General features: G+C 53.3%; 1 protein-coding gene across 1 annotated transcript in view; it reads right to left on the reverse strand.

Moving 5' to 3' along the window:
* Positions 1-12,633, reverse strand: part of LOC113476201 (protein scribble homolog) — a 28,346-nt gene extending 15,713 nt beyond the window's left edge. Inside the window, exons 1-13 of the mRNA XM_026841535.1 lie at positions 12,513-12,633; positions 12,192-12,270; positions 10,895-10,984; positions 10,147-10,203; positions 6,421-6,484; positions 5,190-5,264; positions 4,959-5,103; positions 4,522-4,640; positions 3,703-3,902; positions 2,819-2,985; positions 2,105-2,229; positions 918-1,043; positions 193-426 (exon numbers count right to left, since the gene is read on the reverse strand). Coding sequence (XP_026697336.1) covers positions 193-426; positions 918-1,043; positions 2,105-2,229; positions 2,819-2,985; positions 3,703-3,902; positions 4,522-4,640; positions 4,959-5,103; positions 5,190-5,264; positions 6,421-6,484; positions 10,147-10,203; positions 10,895-10,984; positions 12,192-12,270; positions 12,513-12,546 — 1,515 coding nt within the window. The 5' untranslated portion in view covers positions 12,547-12,633. The remainder of the gene's footprint in view (positions 1-192; positions 427-917; positions 1,044-2,104; positions 2,230-2,818; positions 2,986-3,702; positions 3,903-4,521; positions 4,641-4,958; positions 5,104-5,189; positions 5,265-6,420; positions 6,485-10,146; positions 10,204-10,894; positions 10,985-12,191; positions 12,271-12,512) is intronic.
* Between the last annotated feature and the right edge of the window lie 285 nt (positions 12,634-12,918).

Genomic DNA, 12,918 nt, shown 5'->3' on the forward strand with positions numbered 1-12,918 from the left:
CCCCCACTGTCCTTCCCAGCTCCCCACGGACCCGGCCCCCCCGGCTGCCTGAATCTCTACTTGAACTTGGCTTCCACAGCCTGTACTGGCCGCTGGCAATGCCCAAATCACACATTGCACATCTGTTTACCATTTCCTCTGAAACTTTCAAGCCTTTTTATCATGACCCTGCTGCAGTTCCTAGGCTCCTACCTCACTGTATTCCACTTCCACATCCTCCTCCTCCTGGTCAGCAGCCTCCTTATGCTCCTCTTCAGCTCGGGGCTTCGCCTCCTTCTCCAGCTCGTGCATGTCGGGCACCTGCCCATTTGCCCAGCCCCTCTCCCCATCCTCTCCCTGCTCCTCTCCCCTGCAGTCGGCAGAGGCCGTGCTGTTGGAAAGGTGGGAGTCCTCGCTGCGGTTTGACATGGTGCTCAGCCTCTTCTCCTGGCGAGAGGATTGTAAAAGTCAGAGGGAAGCCAAAGCAGCAGATGGAGCGAGGCAGCATGGCTGCTGTGAGGTGGGGTACGATCCAGTACCAACAGAAACAGCTTTTTCCTCTGGCTCCCCTGACTTTGACTGCTGCGTCTCACCCTGCCCCTCCATCTGTGCGGTCATTCATTCCCAGGATCACACCTGGGCAGCAAGACGCCTCCTCCAAGCACTCTGTTCCCACCATCCTTTACTGGGAATATCAGAGCCTTCTCCTCCTCTCCCTGCACCACTGCACACAGTCCTCTGCTCTGGCTGCATCTCTCGCCCTGTCCCAGTGGCCCCAGCTGACATCCCACGGCAGATTCCAACCCCTGGAATCCAGGCAACCCATGCTTAGTCCCTCCCAATCTTTTCCCCAGGTTCTCTCTGCCCGGCTCACACACGCTGCCTCCCCACTGCCCGAGTCCACGGCAGTCACCCGTCTCCTAGGGAACAGGACTCACTTCTGAGCTCGGAGAGTTCAGGTCCGGGTCAGGCTTTGCAGCGTGCACCTCACTGCGCCGAACTTCAATCACCTTCTTCATCACCTTCAGCTCGCTGGGATGGGGGGTGGCTCTGCGCTGCAAGCCCTGCCACAGAAAACATCCAGAGCCGGGGGCTCAGCAGCAGAGCAGCACCTGCCACGCCGCCCCGCCTCGGGTAACACGTTTTATCGGAGTGCTGGAGCCAGCCGGTGGCCCCCAGAGCTCACCCTGCAGGGTCTGACCCGGGCCTCTGCTCCCTACAGCTACTACAGCCGCAGCGGGGAGGAGGAGGGAACGGGAGGCAGGTACCACTGCTCAGAGTCCGCTCTCAGGCGGGATCCTGCTCTCCATCTGGTGGAGGGACTGGGAGGAACCGCAGGGACGGGAAGTTTCAAATCGTTCTTCAGACTTAGTGAATGGGAAAGCGTCAACACAGAAACCCCCAAAGGAACACAGGGGTGGGATATCTTCTTAATCCCTCTGGCGTCCGGTAACACGCCTGACAGGCCTGTCTTGCTACCTGAACTGGTGATACTGAGCTAGCTCCATGCCAGCTAGGACTCAGGAAAAACAGTATTCTAAAATTAACAACAATGTTAAAAACTATCAAAACCCCCCACAAAACCTCCAAACACCAGCAGCATACACGTGCTGCAAGGACAGATGCAAATACAATTTATCAGGAGGATTCAGATCTCAAAAGAATCTCTCTCCACAAGATAAAAAGGAAAAAAAATCCTGCAGAAGATATAAACCAACAGAGTACTTGCTGAAAACTGAAACTTTTATCCTGCCCTTTGCACCTGCAACAAAAGCAAAATGATCTTCGGCAGTTTTTGAGGCTGGCTGCCTGCCAGGACGCTCCAGAGCACGGGCCCCAGCGGGTGGGGATGCCCGGCTCAGGGGTCTCGGACCCGGGCGGGGCAGGCGGGCGCTCACAGCTCAACTCCCACCCCGCAGCGTCACAACCTGCGTCTGCTCACACTGCCGGGAATTCTCTTTCACACCTGCCTGTCTCCTCGGGGCACCAAGGAGCATCATGTCTGCAGCAGCATTACAGGGTGAAACGTGGACGCCATAAGGGCTCCTCAGCTTAGGAAAAAAGTTCAGCTTGTGCCTACGTTTCCACAGGGAGGTAAAAAGCCTCGAGAAACTGTTCTTCTTACCCGTCTTTCGGCTCCAGACTCATCATCATCGTCTACTTTGGGTTCATCCAGGAACTGAATCACACTGACTCTGTTTAAGTTGGTGTCTGTCCAGCTGTCATCCACACTGTTCTGCAAAAGATTCTCTGGGAAGAAAGATAACACAGTGCGAGCTACTTACTGAACGAGCAGGGCTGCAGGCTTGAGGGAGAGACAGTTCTGAACCCGTTAGGGCACTTGTGTTGTATCTGCTCATGGCATCAAATCACGGAGGCCTCGAGGACAAAGGATGTGGCCTCCAGATCTTGTCACCTCTGGTACGTCTCCCACCAGACCTAGAGCAGCTCTACAGAAGGACCTGCAGGCTCAGCTCTAGCACTCCTTACCCAAGAACTAAGGAAAAAGGTAGGACTAAGGCACGAGTCAAGTACTGACACCAGAATATTGTCACGACATTGTCCTCATGGACAATGAACTACTCAGTCAATAGATCAAGGCAGAAGACTTGAAGACTAGGCTGGAGCTTCTTTATCACCCAGCAGAGAAGCAATTTCCCAGTTTTAACAATCTCTGCCTTGGAAAGTGGCCACCAGCCGTTCAGGAGCCTGAGTCTGCTGCAGGTATCACACTCATGATGAACAGTGTGACCAAGCAGAGGGGAAGGCTCGACGCCTCTTCCCCGCAGCCCCCTCCGGAGTGCACGGTGCTCAGAGCACTCAGAAAGCAGGCTCTTACCTAGGCTGGGAGAGGGCTGCTGCGGAAGCAGGTAACAAGTGAGAACTTTTTCTCCTGTCTTTTCATCATCCTCTGTTTGGAATTTCAGCATGGGCTGGGACTGATTTTCTGCCAGCCACAGGGCTTTCAGGTTAAGATTTGTCAAAGCAAATGGCAAGTTCTGCAGTCTGCAAAAGAAAAGAACTGCTGGTTAAACTGACTTGGTAAGGAAAGAACGTCAGTGCTGCTCCAGACCGCCCCAGTGCAGCCAAGCTGCCGTGGGATCCCCCACTCTGACACCACAGCAGCTGCCCCAGGCTGTGCAGGGCTCTGCCACGGCCACACGTGGGACTCAGCAACCCACCTGCACCCGGCTGTAGCACAGGGCAACCCCCACCAACAGCGTGGAAACTGTGAACCTTGGGGGGGGTCTGAGACAGAAAAGTGATGCTTTCCCTGACCAGCACACAGAAAGCATTCCACACAGAACCTCTGGTCGGCTTCCAACTGCTACAGAAAATCCCAGCCTTGGCTAACAGAACTGCAGCTAAAACCTGCTGCTCTTTCAGATCACAGATACCTGCACACTGTGGGTTGTGCACACCATAAACAAGGCTTCGGCACCAACCACTTCAGGACTGATAACAAAACTACAAAACCTGCAGGAGGGATCATGGCGGACATTGTTCTATCACACATGGCAAATGGCCCCCAGGCTTCTGCGCCAGCTCTGCCCTGTCCTCAGGTAACATGGTGAAGGGTTAAGAGGCAAAGCTTGGGGACACACGGCCCGAGCAGCCAGTCTGGGCTTCTCCACATTTCCCAAAACATGCCAGGGCCCAGCCCATGCTGCTGCTTCCCCTCGGAAGGTGCCTACAAGCCAGGTCCCCCCTCCTGCTGCTGACCTGTTCCCTGCCACATCCAGGACGTGCAGCTCTGTGGTGTTGGCCAGCTCTGGCGGCAGGAGGGCCAGGCGGTTGTCTCGCAAGGACAGCACGTTCAGGTTGCCACAGCCCCCGATCTCGGCTGGGAGGGACGTTAGCCGGTTCCGGTCCACGTTCAGGTTTGTCAGCTTGGCCAGCTTGCCAAGGGACTTTGGCAAGGCCTGGGAAGGAGACGGTTCAGTAGTCACAAGAGATAAGAGCAGCTGAAGAAAGGTATGAAGACATAAAGCTCTCTATCCGGGGAACAAAACACCTGCCTTCTGTCCTGACAGACACATTTTCGATGAAGTTCTCACTACAGCTCTGGGACACATTTTCCCTCAGGTTCACAGGCTGTTACCTGCCAAGCCTTCACCTCAGCACAGCACACTCAGAACACTACCAGATTTTCTCCTGTTTATCTGTACCTTCCCAATACTTGTGTTTTAGCAATCAAATCATAAGGAGTGTGGAGCAGAACCATTTTAAATTACACTATTCCACGGCCCCTCACCAAAGGCAGCTTTTGACCTAGTCCTGCTCCCATCAGATTGATGGGCTGCAGGACTGGCTGTCCTAGCACAGGCATGCCAGCTGTCCTAGAGAATTCTTCAAAGAGTGAGAGAAAGCAGCTTCCACCAGGGCCTTCTCAAAAGCCTGTGCGCCAGGTGAAACTCTGCATCAGAGCAGCTGGAGCACACTCAGAAATACAGCTCAGAGGCCAAAAGATGGGAAAAGATCCCTGGCACGTGGCTAAAGTGACCAGCACTGGTGAGGCAGCGTGGTTGCTGCTGTACTTACCGTCAGCATGTTCTCCGTCAGGATGAGTTCTGACAGATTTTCACAGTCCCCAATTGACTCTGTCACCTCTGTCAGCCGGTTCTGGTCCACCTTGAGGATGGAGAGCTGCTTCAGCTGACCTGGCCAGGGCAACAAGCGAGGTGTGAGCTACGCTGGGGATCCCGACGCTGTTCTGCTTCTCGGGCTCAAAGGCCTGCCACCAGGGATCGGGTAACCCCGCAGTGCAGGCACCATCTCCCTGCCCACAGGCTCGCTCGCAGGTTTCCCCCACGCAGTGCAGAGTGAGGACCTGAACCCATCCCGCAGAGTTCTGCTCAGCAGCACCTTCTCCTGCTGTGGCGCTCGGTGCCTGCCCGCGCCGCCCAGCTCCCCCACCCGTCCCCCCGCCAGCGGCACGGCCCGCAGGGAGCCCCTGCGCTGCCCCCCGCAGCACTCACCGATTCCCTCCGGGATGCACTCCAACAGGTTCTGTGACAGCAGCAAGTCCGTCAGAGCTACCAGCCCACTGACCTCGTTGGGCAACTGCTCCAGCTTGTTCTCCGACACATCCAGACAGACCAGGCGGCGGAGATTGCCCAGCTCCTGGGGTCAGAGAGGAGACACTGTGGCTTGAGGGGCAGCCGGGGAAGGGAGCAGAGCGGGGTCAGGGCTCCTGAACAGGTACTCACGGGGGGCAGGGCTGAGAGCTGGTTCCGGTCTAGCCAAAGCTCACGCAGGTTCGGGAGCGCTCCCAGAGTGTCCGGCTGTAACAGAGCAGCACAGTAACAGCATCAGTCCCTTCCGCAGGGGAGAAGCTGCTCTAGGATGCTACAAATCACCTCTGCGAGCTAGACACTGGTGTTGCTTTCACACCTAGAACCGCTCAGCAGATGTCTATGAAGCTAACGAGTTGGCGTGCCACAATACAGCAGCACATTTGTTTGGAAATGTCTGGGATGGCACACTGGCTGCAGATCCCCACAGGAAATATGGAAGAGAACAGCAAGGACTGTCTGGTAGCAAGAAATAAACAGGGGGTTGGAAATTCTGGCCTTGGAAGAAACAAATCTTTCTCCTCTTCCTCCTCTCAGACACAAAACCAAACACACGCTCAGAGCAGCACTCCACAAACACCACACACACTGACTGGCGTCTGGGTTTGGAGTTAAAGCACCACTGGAGTGTGGTCCCAGTGTCACCACAGCCCTTCTCTCACGTAAGCTGCAGCCCTGCACATAGCAAGCTGCACAAACTCCTCTGCCTCCCAGTTTAGATGGGTTTCTGCCAAAAAAACATTCCAGAACGTTAAGAGCAGGATCAGGAATGGCTTAATCCAGAGCTACAAAATTAAAGATCACTGGATGTCCCTGAATGCCAAGATAAGTTGAATTCCGAGACCGTGGGCTGGCCCCCAGCATGCTCAGGCTGAGCCCTCTGCACGGGCACCCCAGTGTGGGGGGAACACACCCCATGCTCCGCCGCCGGGAACAACGGGGAACGGTCCAACGGTTCTGCACTTGGCAGTACGGACGTTAAATCAGAAAGGAGAAAGGCAGAAAGTTGGCCTAGCAGAAAAACAGCCTGGGGCAGGGCAACACGGAAGAGCAAGGAAGTACCAGGGAGTCTCATTGGAAAGGAAAGATCCTGAGGCAGAGAGAGAGCAAGAACCAACATCCCAGAGCAAAAGCGCTTGGAAAGAGCAGAGCAAGATGGGCTGCAGGACACGAGACAGATGGGCCAACACGTGAGGAGAACTCTAGGCTGGGAACAATGCCCAGGCCATGGTGGGCAAGAAAGAATCTTCCCAAACAACCTGCACATCTGTTTCTTTGTGTTTCAGATGAACACCCACTTGCTTGCACAGAGGTTCAGGGTTCTGCCCCTACCAACCACCCGTATTCCCCCCCATCCCTCACCTACCAGTACTTCCAGGTCATTGCCACCAAGATCCAACTGCTCTAACTTGACAAGGAAGGAGAGCGAACTGCAAGATACAGGGAGTAGAGAGGGGGAGAAAAAAAAAAAAAAAAAAAAAAAAAAAGGAACACCAAACACATTATGTAATTTTTAGTAACTCCTCAAGCAGGTGGGGCAATCCTGACCTTCTCCACATCCCTCTGACCAAGCAGCCTAGGGGAGTTGGTCCCCTTCCCCCAGCCAGACCACCTGCACGAGGGAACTGGGTTCGGCAGCACCAGCAGTCTCAGAGCAGCCAGTTCCCACTAGCACCAATTCGCCTTCTCCCCCTCCCACCATAACACACTCTTCTGAGCGAAACATGATAGATGAGAAGCCACACCTTAACACTGCTGCCCGTTTCTGTGGCAAGGATGGGGACCTGGGCACAGACTAACAGGTAGCAGGAGAGGGTCAGCAGAGGACAATACATACTGGGGGGCAAGTGGAGCTGCAGAGAGAGGCAGGAATGACAAATTCAATAGCCTCGGTTTCCCTGACTGGGATGCCCACGCTACTTAAGAGAAAGGGAAGGACAACACTGGCACGATGTCTCCAGAGCAGTCAAGACGTACAGACAAGAAGCTCACTAGGCAAGATACGAGAAGCCTTCATGGGAGCCAAAGCCTGTCAAGACTGGTGGTCCGAGGGCATGCCCCGAGTACCCAAACACACCACGGCTGCAGCCTACAACCCGCCAAACCCGGACCTGGTTCCCCAGGCACAGCACGGCTGTTCCCGTGGCCTCCACTCAGCCCGAGCCACCAACTCCAGCTTCCACCTCCCTAGACAGGGGCTGCTGCCTCTCCCCTTGCACAAGGGCAGAGCTGCCACCTCAGCCCTGCCCACTCCCCCAGCTGGGAGGCTCTTCAGTTCAAGAAATTGGCCTAACACAGAAATCACTGCATTTCTCTGGAAACAAGAGCTATACCACTCAGCGCCATCCAAACTGAGGAAGTTGGGGGCTGCAGATCTGTGAGAAAGCAATAAAAGAGATCTGTCTTGCCCAGGCCAGGCTATAAAAATATTTGGGCTACACAGGAAAAGCAAGTTCATGCCTTATACAGTGGTGGATTTTGAGATATTCCATTAAGTCAAGCAAAGGTTTACCAACAGGATCACTGAAAGGATCCTGCTGTGCAGCAGTCTCTCACCATGACTCCACGGCTGCTCTTTGAAGGGTGAAGCAGCCTTGACTGTCCCTTCACAGTTTTAATTCCCAAAACAGGGACAAGTGAGCTGTGGAGTCCATGTTGCAAAATGCCTGGGGACAGATGTCTCCACTCTCCCATGAGAACACCTGGACAAGAGCTACCCCTCACAGGTCACTGCCAAGCTGAGAACTGCCTGGGTGGGAGAGATGAGCAGAGATCATCTGCTGCACAAGACAAACTGTTTAGAACTCAGTTGACAGCAGAAGATTAACCAAAGAAATTCAATTGTCACGACTCAAGGTCACTGCAAGCTGGATCTTTTAAGGAGCTCAACAGCAGCAACAGAAGTCAAAAGGACACCGACGCATTACGCAGTCACAAATTCATGGTATTGAAGCCCATCTCCATGCTGGGCTCGGGAACCTTGAAAACTGAAAGCATCAGCCATTTTGGTAAGTCATTCTCTCTTTGGCAAGATCACCTGGACTTGTTTAGAGCCATTCTTGGGCACAATTTGCAACCAGGCTAAGTACAAGAGCTGCAGACCTGGGTAGAGTACCTGACAGTACCACTGTAATTTCTTTGGCCATTGATTTTGATCTCATGTTTGACTGACAGATCTGATGAAAATTGCTTTAGATATTCAAGATCCTCCTTCTACTTTTGGAAATCATCCAAAAGTAGAATTTGGGGAATTGGGGAGAGATGAAAAGAAGCTGGAATTGCACTGCAGAATGAGCATCAAGCCTGGATTTATCTTTCAGAGAAAAGCTCACAGCATGTTACAAGTATCTTGCTGGCGCACAAATCTGATGTGGGGAAACAAGGGAGCTCTGGGCACGGGGTCTCCCCAGAAGGGGTATGGGTCTGGTTATGGACTGAACTCTCCAACTCTAGATACTTGCTGGTTCCCAGATGGTGAAAAGCCACCAGGACGGTTCTTCACTGCGGTCTGAAGGCCCAACTTTGGATGGAGCTACTGGCCCTTTGTTTAAATGGCGCATGGCAGGGGTGGCACCTGCCTGCAGGATGCAAAGGACATGTGGAACAGGCAGCAGGGGTCCCACCCCCAGGACCCAAACCCCTCCTGCTTGCCTGTTCTCAGCCTGGCACGAGCTCTGGGGCTCACCTTCCCCCTGAGGCTACACTGCACGTGAGGGTCTCCCAACACCGCCCCTCTGCAGGGGTGTTAGTGCTGACAACTCCTGTGCACTCCGGCACCAGGGACAAGGTGACGGTGTTCATGTGAACTGTGCCCCCATGCTGCAACCCCCAGACGGGGAGGGGGCCTGCGTGCTGACCAGCTCCTCTTTGAAAGCGTCTTGTCCTCTGGGTCAAAGCTGACACATGAATTCTACGAGCAGATGTAACTGCTGTCACACAACGCCTGTACTTGCAGGTCCCAGAGGAAAACAACCACTGGGAAGAGCGTGTGCCTGAATCAAAGCAGTATCTCACATGGAGGCACGGCCACCAGAAGCAGCAAGACTAAAGCCCTAACTGCACAGAGCCTCAAAGCCCTCCTCGAACACTGCATCATCAGACACCCCCTTCGCCCTCTTTTTTGAGTAAAGCAGAGGAGCAAGAGGGAAAGTACAGGCAGCCAAACTGAATACTTGCTGTGAACAGCAAGAGGGCACTGAGGAAAGGTGGCAATAGATGCACGCTTCACACGTTCACTGAGGAGTCTGCGTGGCCCCAAAACACACTGCTATCCGAAAAGAAGTCAGGCAGAATCCCTTCCAAGATACATTCAAGGAACACTGCAGGAATCATCAGCTGGATGGAATAGCAGGCAAAAGACAGGCTGATAGAGCTGATGTAGGTTAGGAAACTCAAACAACTCTCATGGGCTCCAAAACAGAGATTAATGTGCAGAGTCTTTAGTTCTCCACATCCTATCTACCTGAAAGCATCAGCTGTTTCAAACAGATCCTCCACCAGGAACTCATCTCTGTCCCTGACTCTCTGAAACATTTAACATCACTTACCTCTTTTCCCTTGCTGGCTTATTTTCTGTCTGCTGCAGGAAAGCCAGTTATCCCACCCATTCCCACAACCAGATCACAAGGGACACCCACAAAAACAGAGATGTCAGAAGTAAAATATATCTTCAGCCGTATTCTGCTGTTCTTCAGGTCATGAACTTCAGCATATACAGAGTTCTTCCTATACCCACATCAGTACATTGTTCTCTCATTTTCCAAAAGAATCCGTCATCCGCTCCACCTCTCCAGGAAAAATGGTTCTACCATTTCCGCAGCTTTGTGGTCGAACCCTGTCTATTCCAAATCAGTCCTGACAGAGAGGCTGAGTACAGACTCTGAACATCCTTCCCTGTTCTTAAGCCTTGTACCATCTCTCTCCCTCCTCACCCCAGTTTACAGAAATCCAGCAAAATGCAGCTAATTTACGCAAAGCCTTGAGCCCTCCCAAGCCAAATGCTAGAGCTTGTACTAAATAAACAGAAAATCCTTGAGGAATCAGCAAGAATGATCAGAGAGGAGACTCCTGAAGCCACCAGACAGACACTCACGTGGGGAGAGTCTTTAGCAGGTTCTCACGTAGCTCCAAAGTCACCAGGTTTGCCAAACTGCAAGAGAAAAGGGAGCGAAAAGCCAGATTCACTGAATAGGGCTTCAGGGATACAAGGAGATGCTCATATCCCTTCCCCTGGGACCACCCCTCATGACCTGCACAGATGCACATACACGAGTGTGTGCACATGAATGGAGATGGCGGGGGAAAACAAAAAACAAGGAGGATCTTAAATGACTTCTGATGAAGGTGGCTGCTTATTGCAAAATCACGGGGAGACAACACTGTGCCCAAACTCAGGACGAGGAAACACGGTATCACATACAGGACTGTCTGCCCAAAAAGATAAAATCCCTCACGTGTAGAAAGGCAAATCCCATGGGAAGGGCACTGCACCCCACAGGCAAAGCCCCATGGGCCTTGCCTTGGCCATTTGCTAGCAGCATAAATCATTTCAACATCATCGGACAGACCACACCTGTTTGGAAAGGGGCAAATTGGCACTTGTAAAATAAGGAAAGATAGAGGACTTGAGAAGCCTGGATGCACGCCTGGCCTGGGCCACATACCACAGGGGAGAAGCAGCTGAGACCAGGAGAGGAACCTTTTTAAAAAGGCTGTCTTTAACAAGAATAATGCTTTTAACAAGAATAAGCAAGCTGTACCTGGGATGGCACACTCCTCCCCTCCGAGCCCCGCCAGCGCCCCCCCCCGACCCTCCTCCCTGTCCCGAGGGACAGACTCACTTCCCAATGTCGCCGGGGAGGCTCTGCAGGGACACATCGTTCAGGGCCAAGTGGCCCAGGCTCCGAAGCTGGGTGAAGCCCTCTGGAAGCCTGTGAAAGCATGACAGAACAAAACACCATTGATTCTGTGCGGAAAACGAGCCCTAAATTCCTCACTCAAATCCCCCCGAAGCCAGACTTATCCCCACCGGTATCAGCATGTGGAAAGGGAAGAGCAGGAGCCAGCTCTGGCTCCTGATCCAGGACATGCCCCGTTTCCAAGACAGCAACACCCCCTCACCAAAGTCACTACACATCCAGGCGTGCAAACCTGGCTCAAACGCTAATCCCAGACTAAATTATGCCATGTGACCATTTAAACTTAAAGCAGGGAGGGCTCCCAAGTAATCCAAACGCCCATCCAAGGGTGCTTCTGCACTGCAGCATTCCCAGGGACCAAGCACCATCAGCATAATGGCTCCGAGGTGCAACGGAACAGGGGAAGACCCTGAGAAGGAGAAACCCCGGAGCCCGCCGGCCCCACTGCTCCCCACACGCATCCTGCAGCTCTCGGCCACAAGAAGACTCTTGACAAATAACTTCCAGCGCGGCAGCGCTGGCGGGTGCCACGGCACAGGGACTCCCACTCCGTGGCCTGGCACCACGAGAGGGAAGCAGAGAGCTGCAGCTGTTTAAAGGGTGACGAGCACAAAGGGCTCTGGAGCCAGATGGGCATGGACGGACCTGGCAGACACCTGAAACCATGGCTCACCAGGGCAAAGGAGCCACGCCTAGATCCCCAAACATTACGGACTAAGGGCTGCAGAGACAGAAGACTGAAGAGCCGAGGCAGAGAGCCCATTCTCAGACACAGTCTGGGCACTATGAGGTCAAGCACAAAGTTCAAAGGTCAGCCATCTCAAATTATAAATAAGAGAGAGAGCACAAAAAGGGCTGACAGGGAGCAAAGGATGGCATGCAGGCCTTTCTTTACTCCTCTGTAGTACAATGAGTCAGTCCACATCCATTCTGGTTTGTGCACCAGGGTGAAGGGGCGGGGAAGGAGTCACAACTTCTTCTGAGAGGACAAAAGTCCAGTGGCAAAAGCATGACTAAAGGCTCATCAACCCCAGCCACAGGCCACGCAGGAGGGGGAGCTCTGCCGAGTGCTGCCCCTGCCAGGAGAGCAGGTCCTGGCACAGGCAGGGTGATCTGACCTCAGGGGAAGCCAATTGAAGATGAAGACCAGAGGAAGGGAGAACAAAAATCTCCAGCTCTCATTCTCAGCTGGACAAAAGGGTTGCATGTGTCTTCCCACCTGGAGAGAGGATTCCCGCTGAAGTCTGCGATTTCCAGGGATTTGCAGAATTTGATACTTTCAGGAATTTCTGGAATGTCTGGAAAAAAAAAAAAAAAAAACACAAGAAAGAAAAAAAAAGAGACTCGAGAAGAGCTTAACATGTGGAAAATGGGACGCCAGGTACTGGTGACAGCCTAAGACACAGTAAGACAACCCTATTTTCACAGCTCCTGAGCAGAGATCCCTCTGCAGGGCCGTGGAAGGTGCTGCCCTTCCAGAACAGGGGCGTGAGCACAGCAGGGCTGTGGGGCACCCACTCCCCATTCGCTTTGACCTTACCATTACGGGAGATGTCCAGTTCCACCAGCTGCATGAAGTTGGCAACCTCAGGGGGAAGTCTCTGGATTTCATTGTCACTCAGACCCAGCTTGCGCAGGTTCAGAAGCCTGAAGAAAGGCTAGGACAGGAGAGAATAAAACTGGGTCAGCAGCAGTTCTGTGGGAAACCTGTCTTCTCAGCTCAGGGCAGACCTGAGCATCCATCCCTGGAGCCAAGTGCCTTCTCTCATAACTTCTATCCCTGTGAGGTCCTCAACGTGCAGTCGCTGCACAGATGAGAACCCTGATTAAGGTCTACAAGAGATGAGGGTGAAAGAAGAAAGGCATTTAATGAGTTTAGCTTGATGATTCATTTAACACCTCTGTGATCCCACTGCTCTTCTCCCTCCCTTGTAAGATGCAAAATG

This window comes from Athene cunicularia (assembly GCF_003259725.1).
Source record: "Athene cunicularia isolate RWA chromosome 2 unlocalized genomic scaffold, athCun1 chr2_part1, whole genome shotgun sequence".
In the NCBI taxonomy this organism is placed as follows: domain Eukaryota; kingdom Metazoa; phylum Chordata; class Aves; order Strigiformes; family Strigidae; genus Athene; species Athene cunicularia.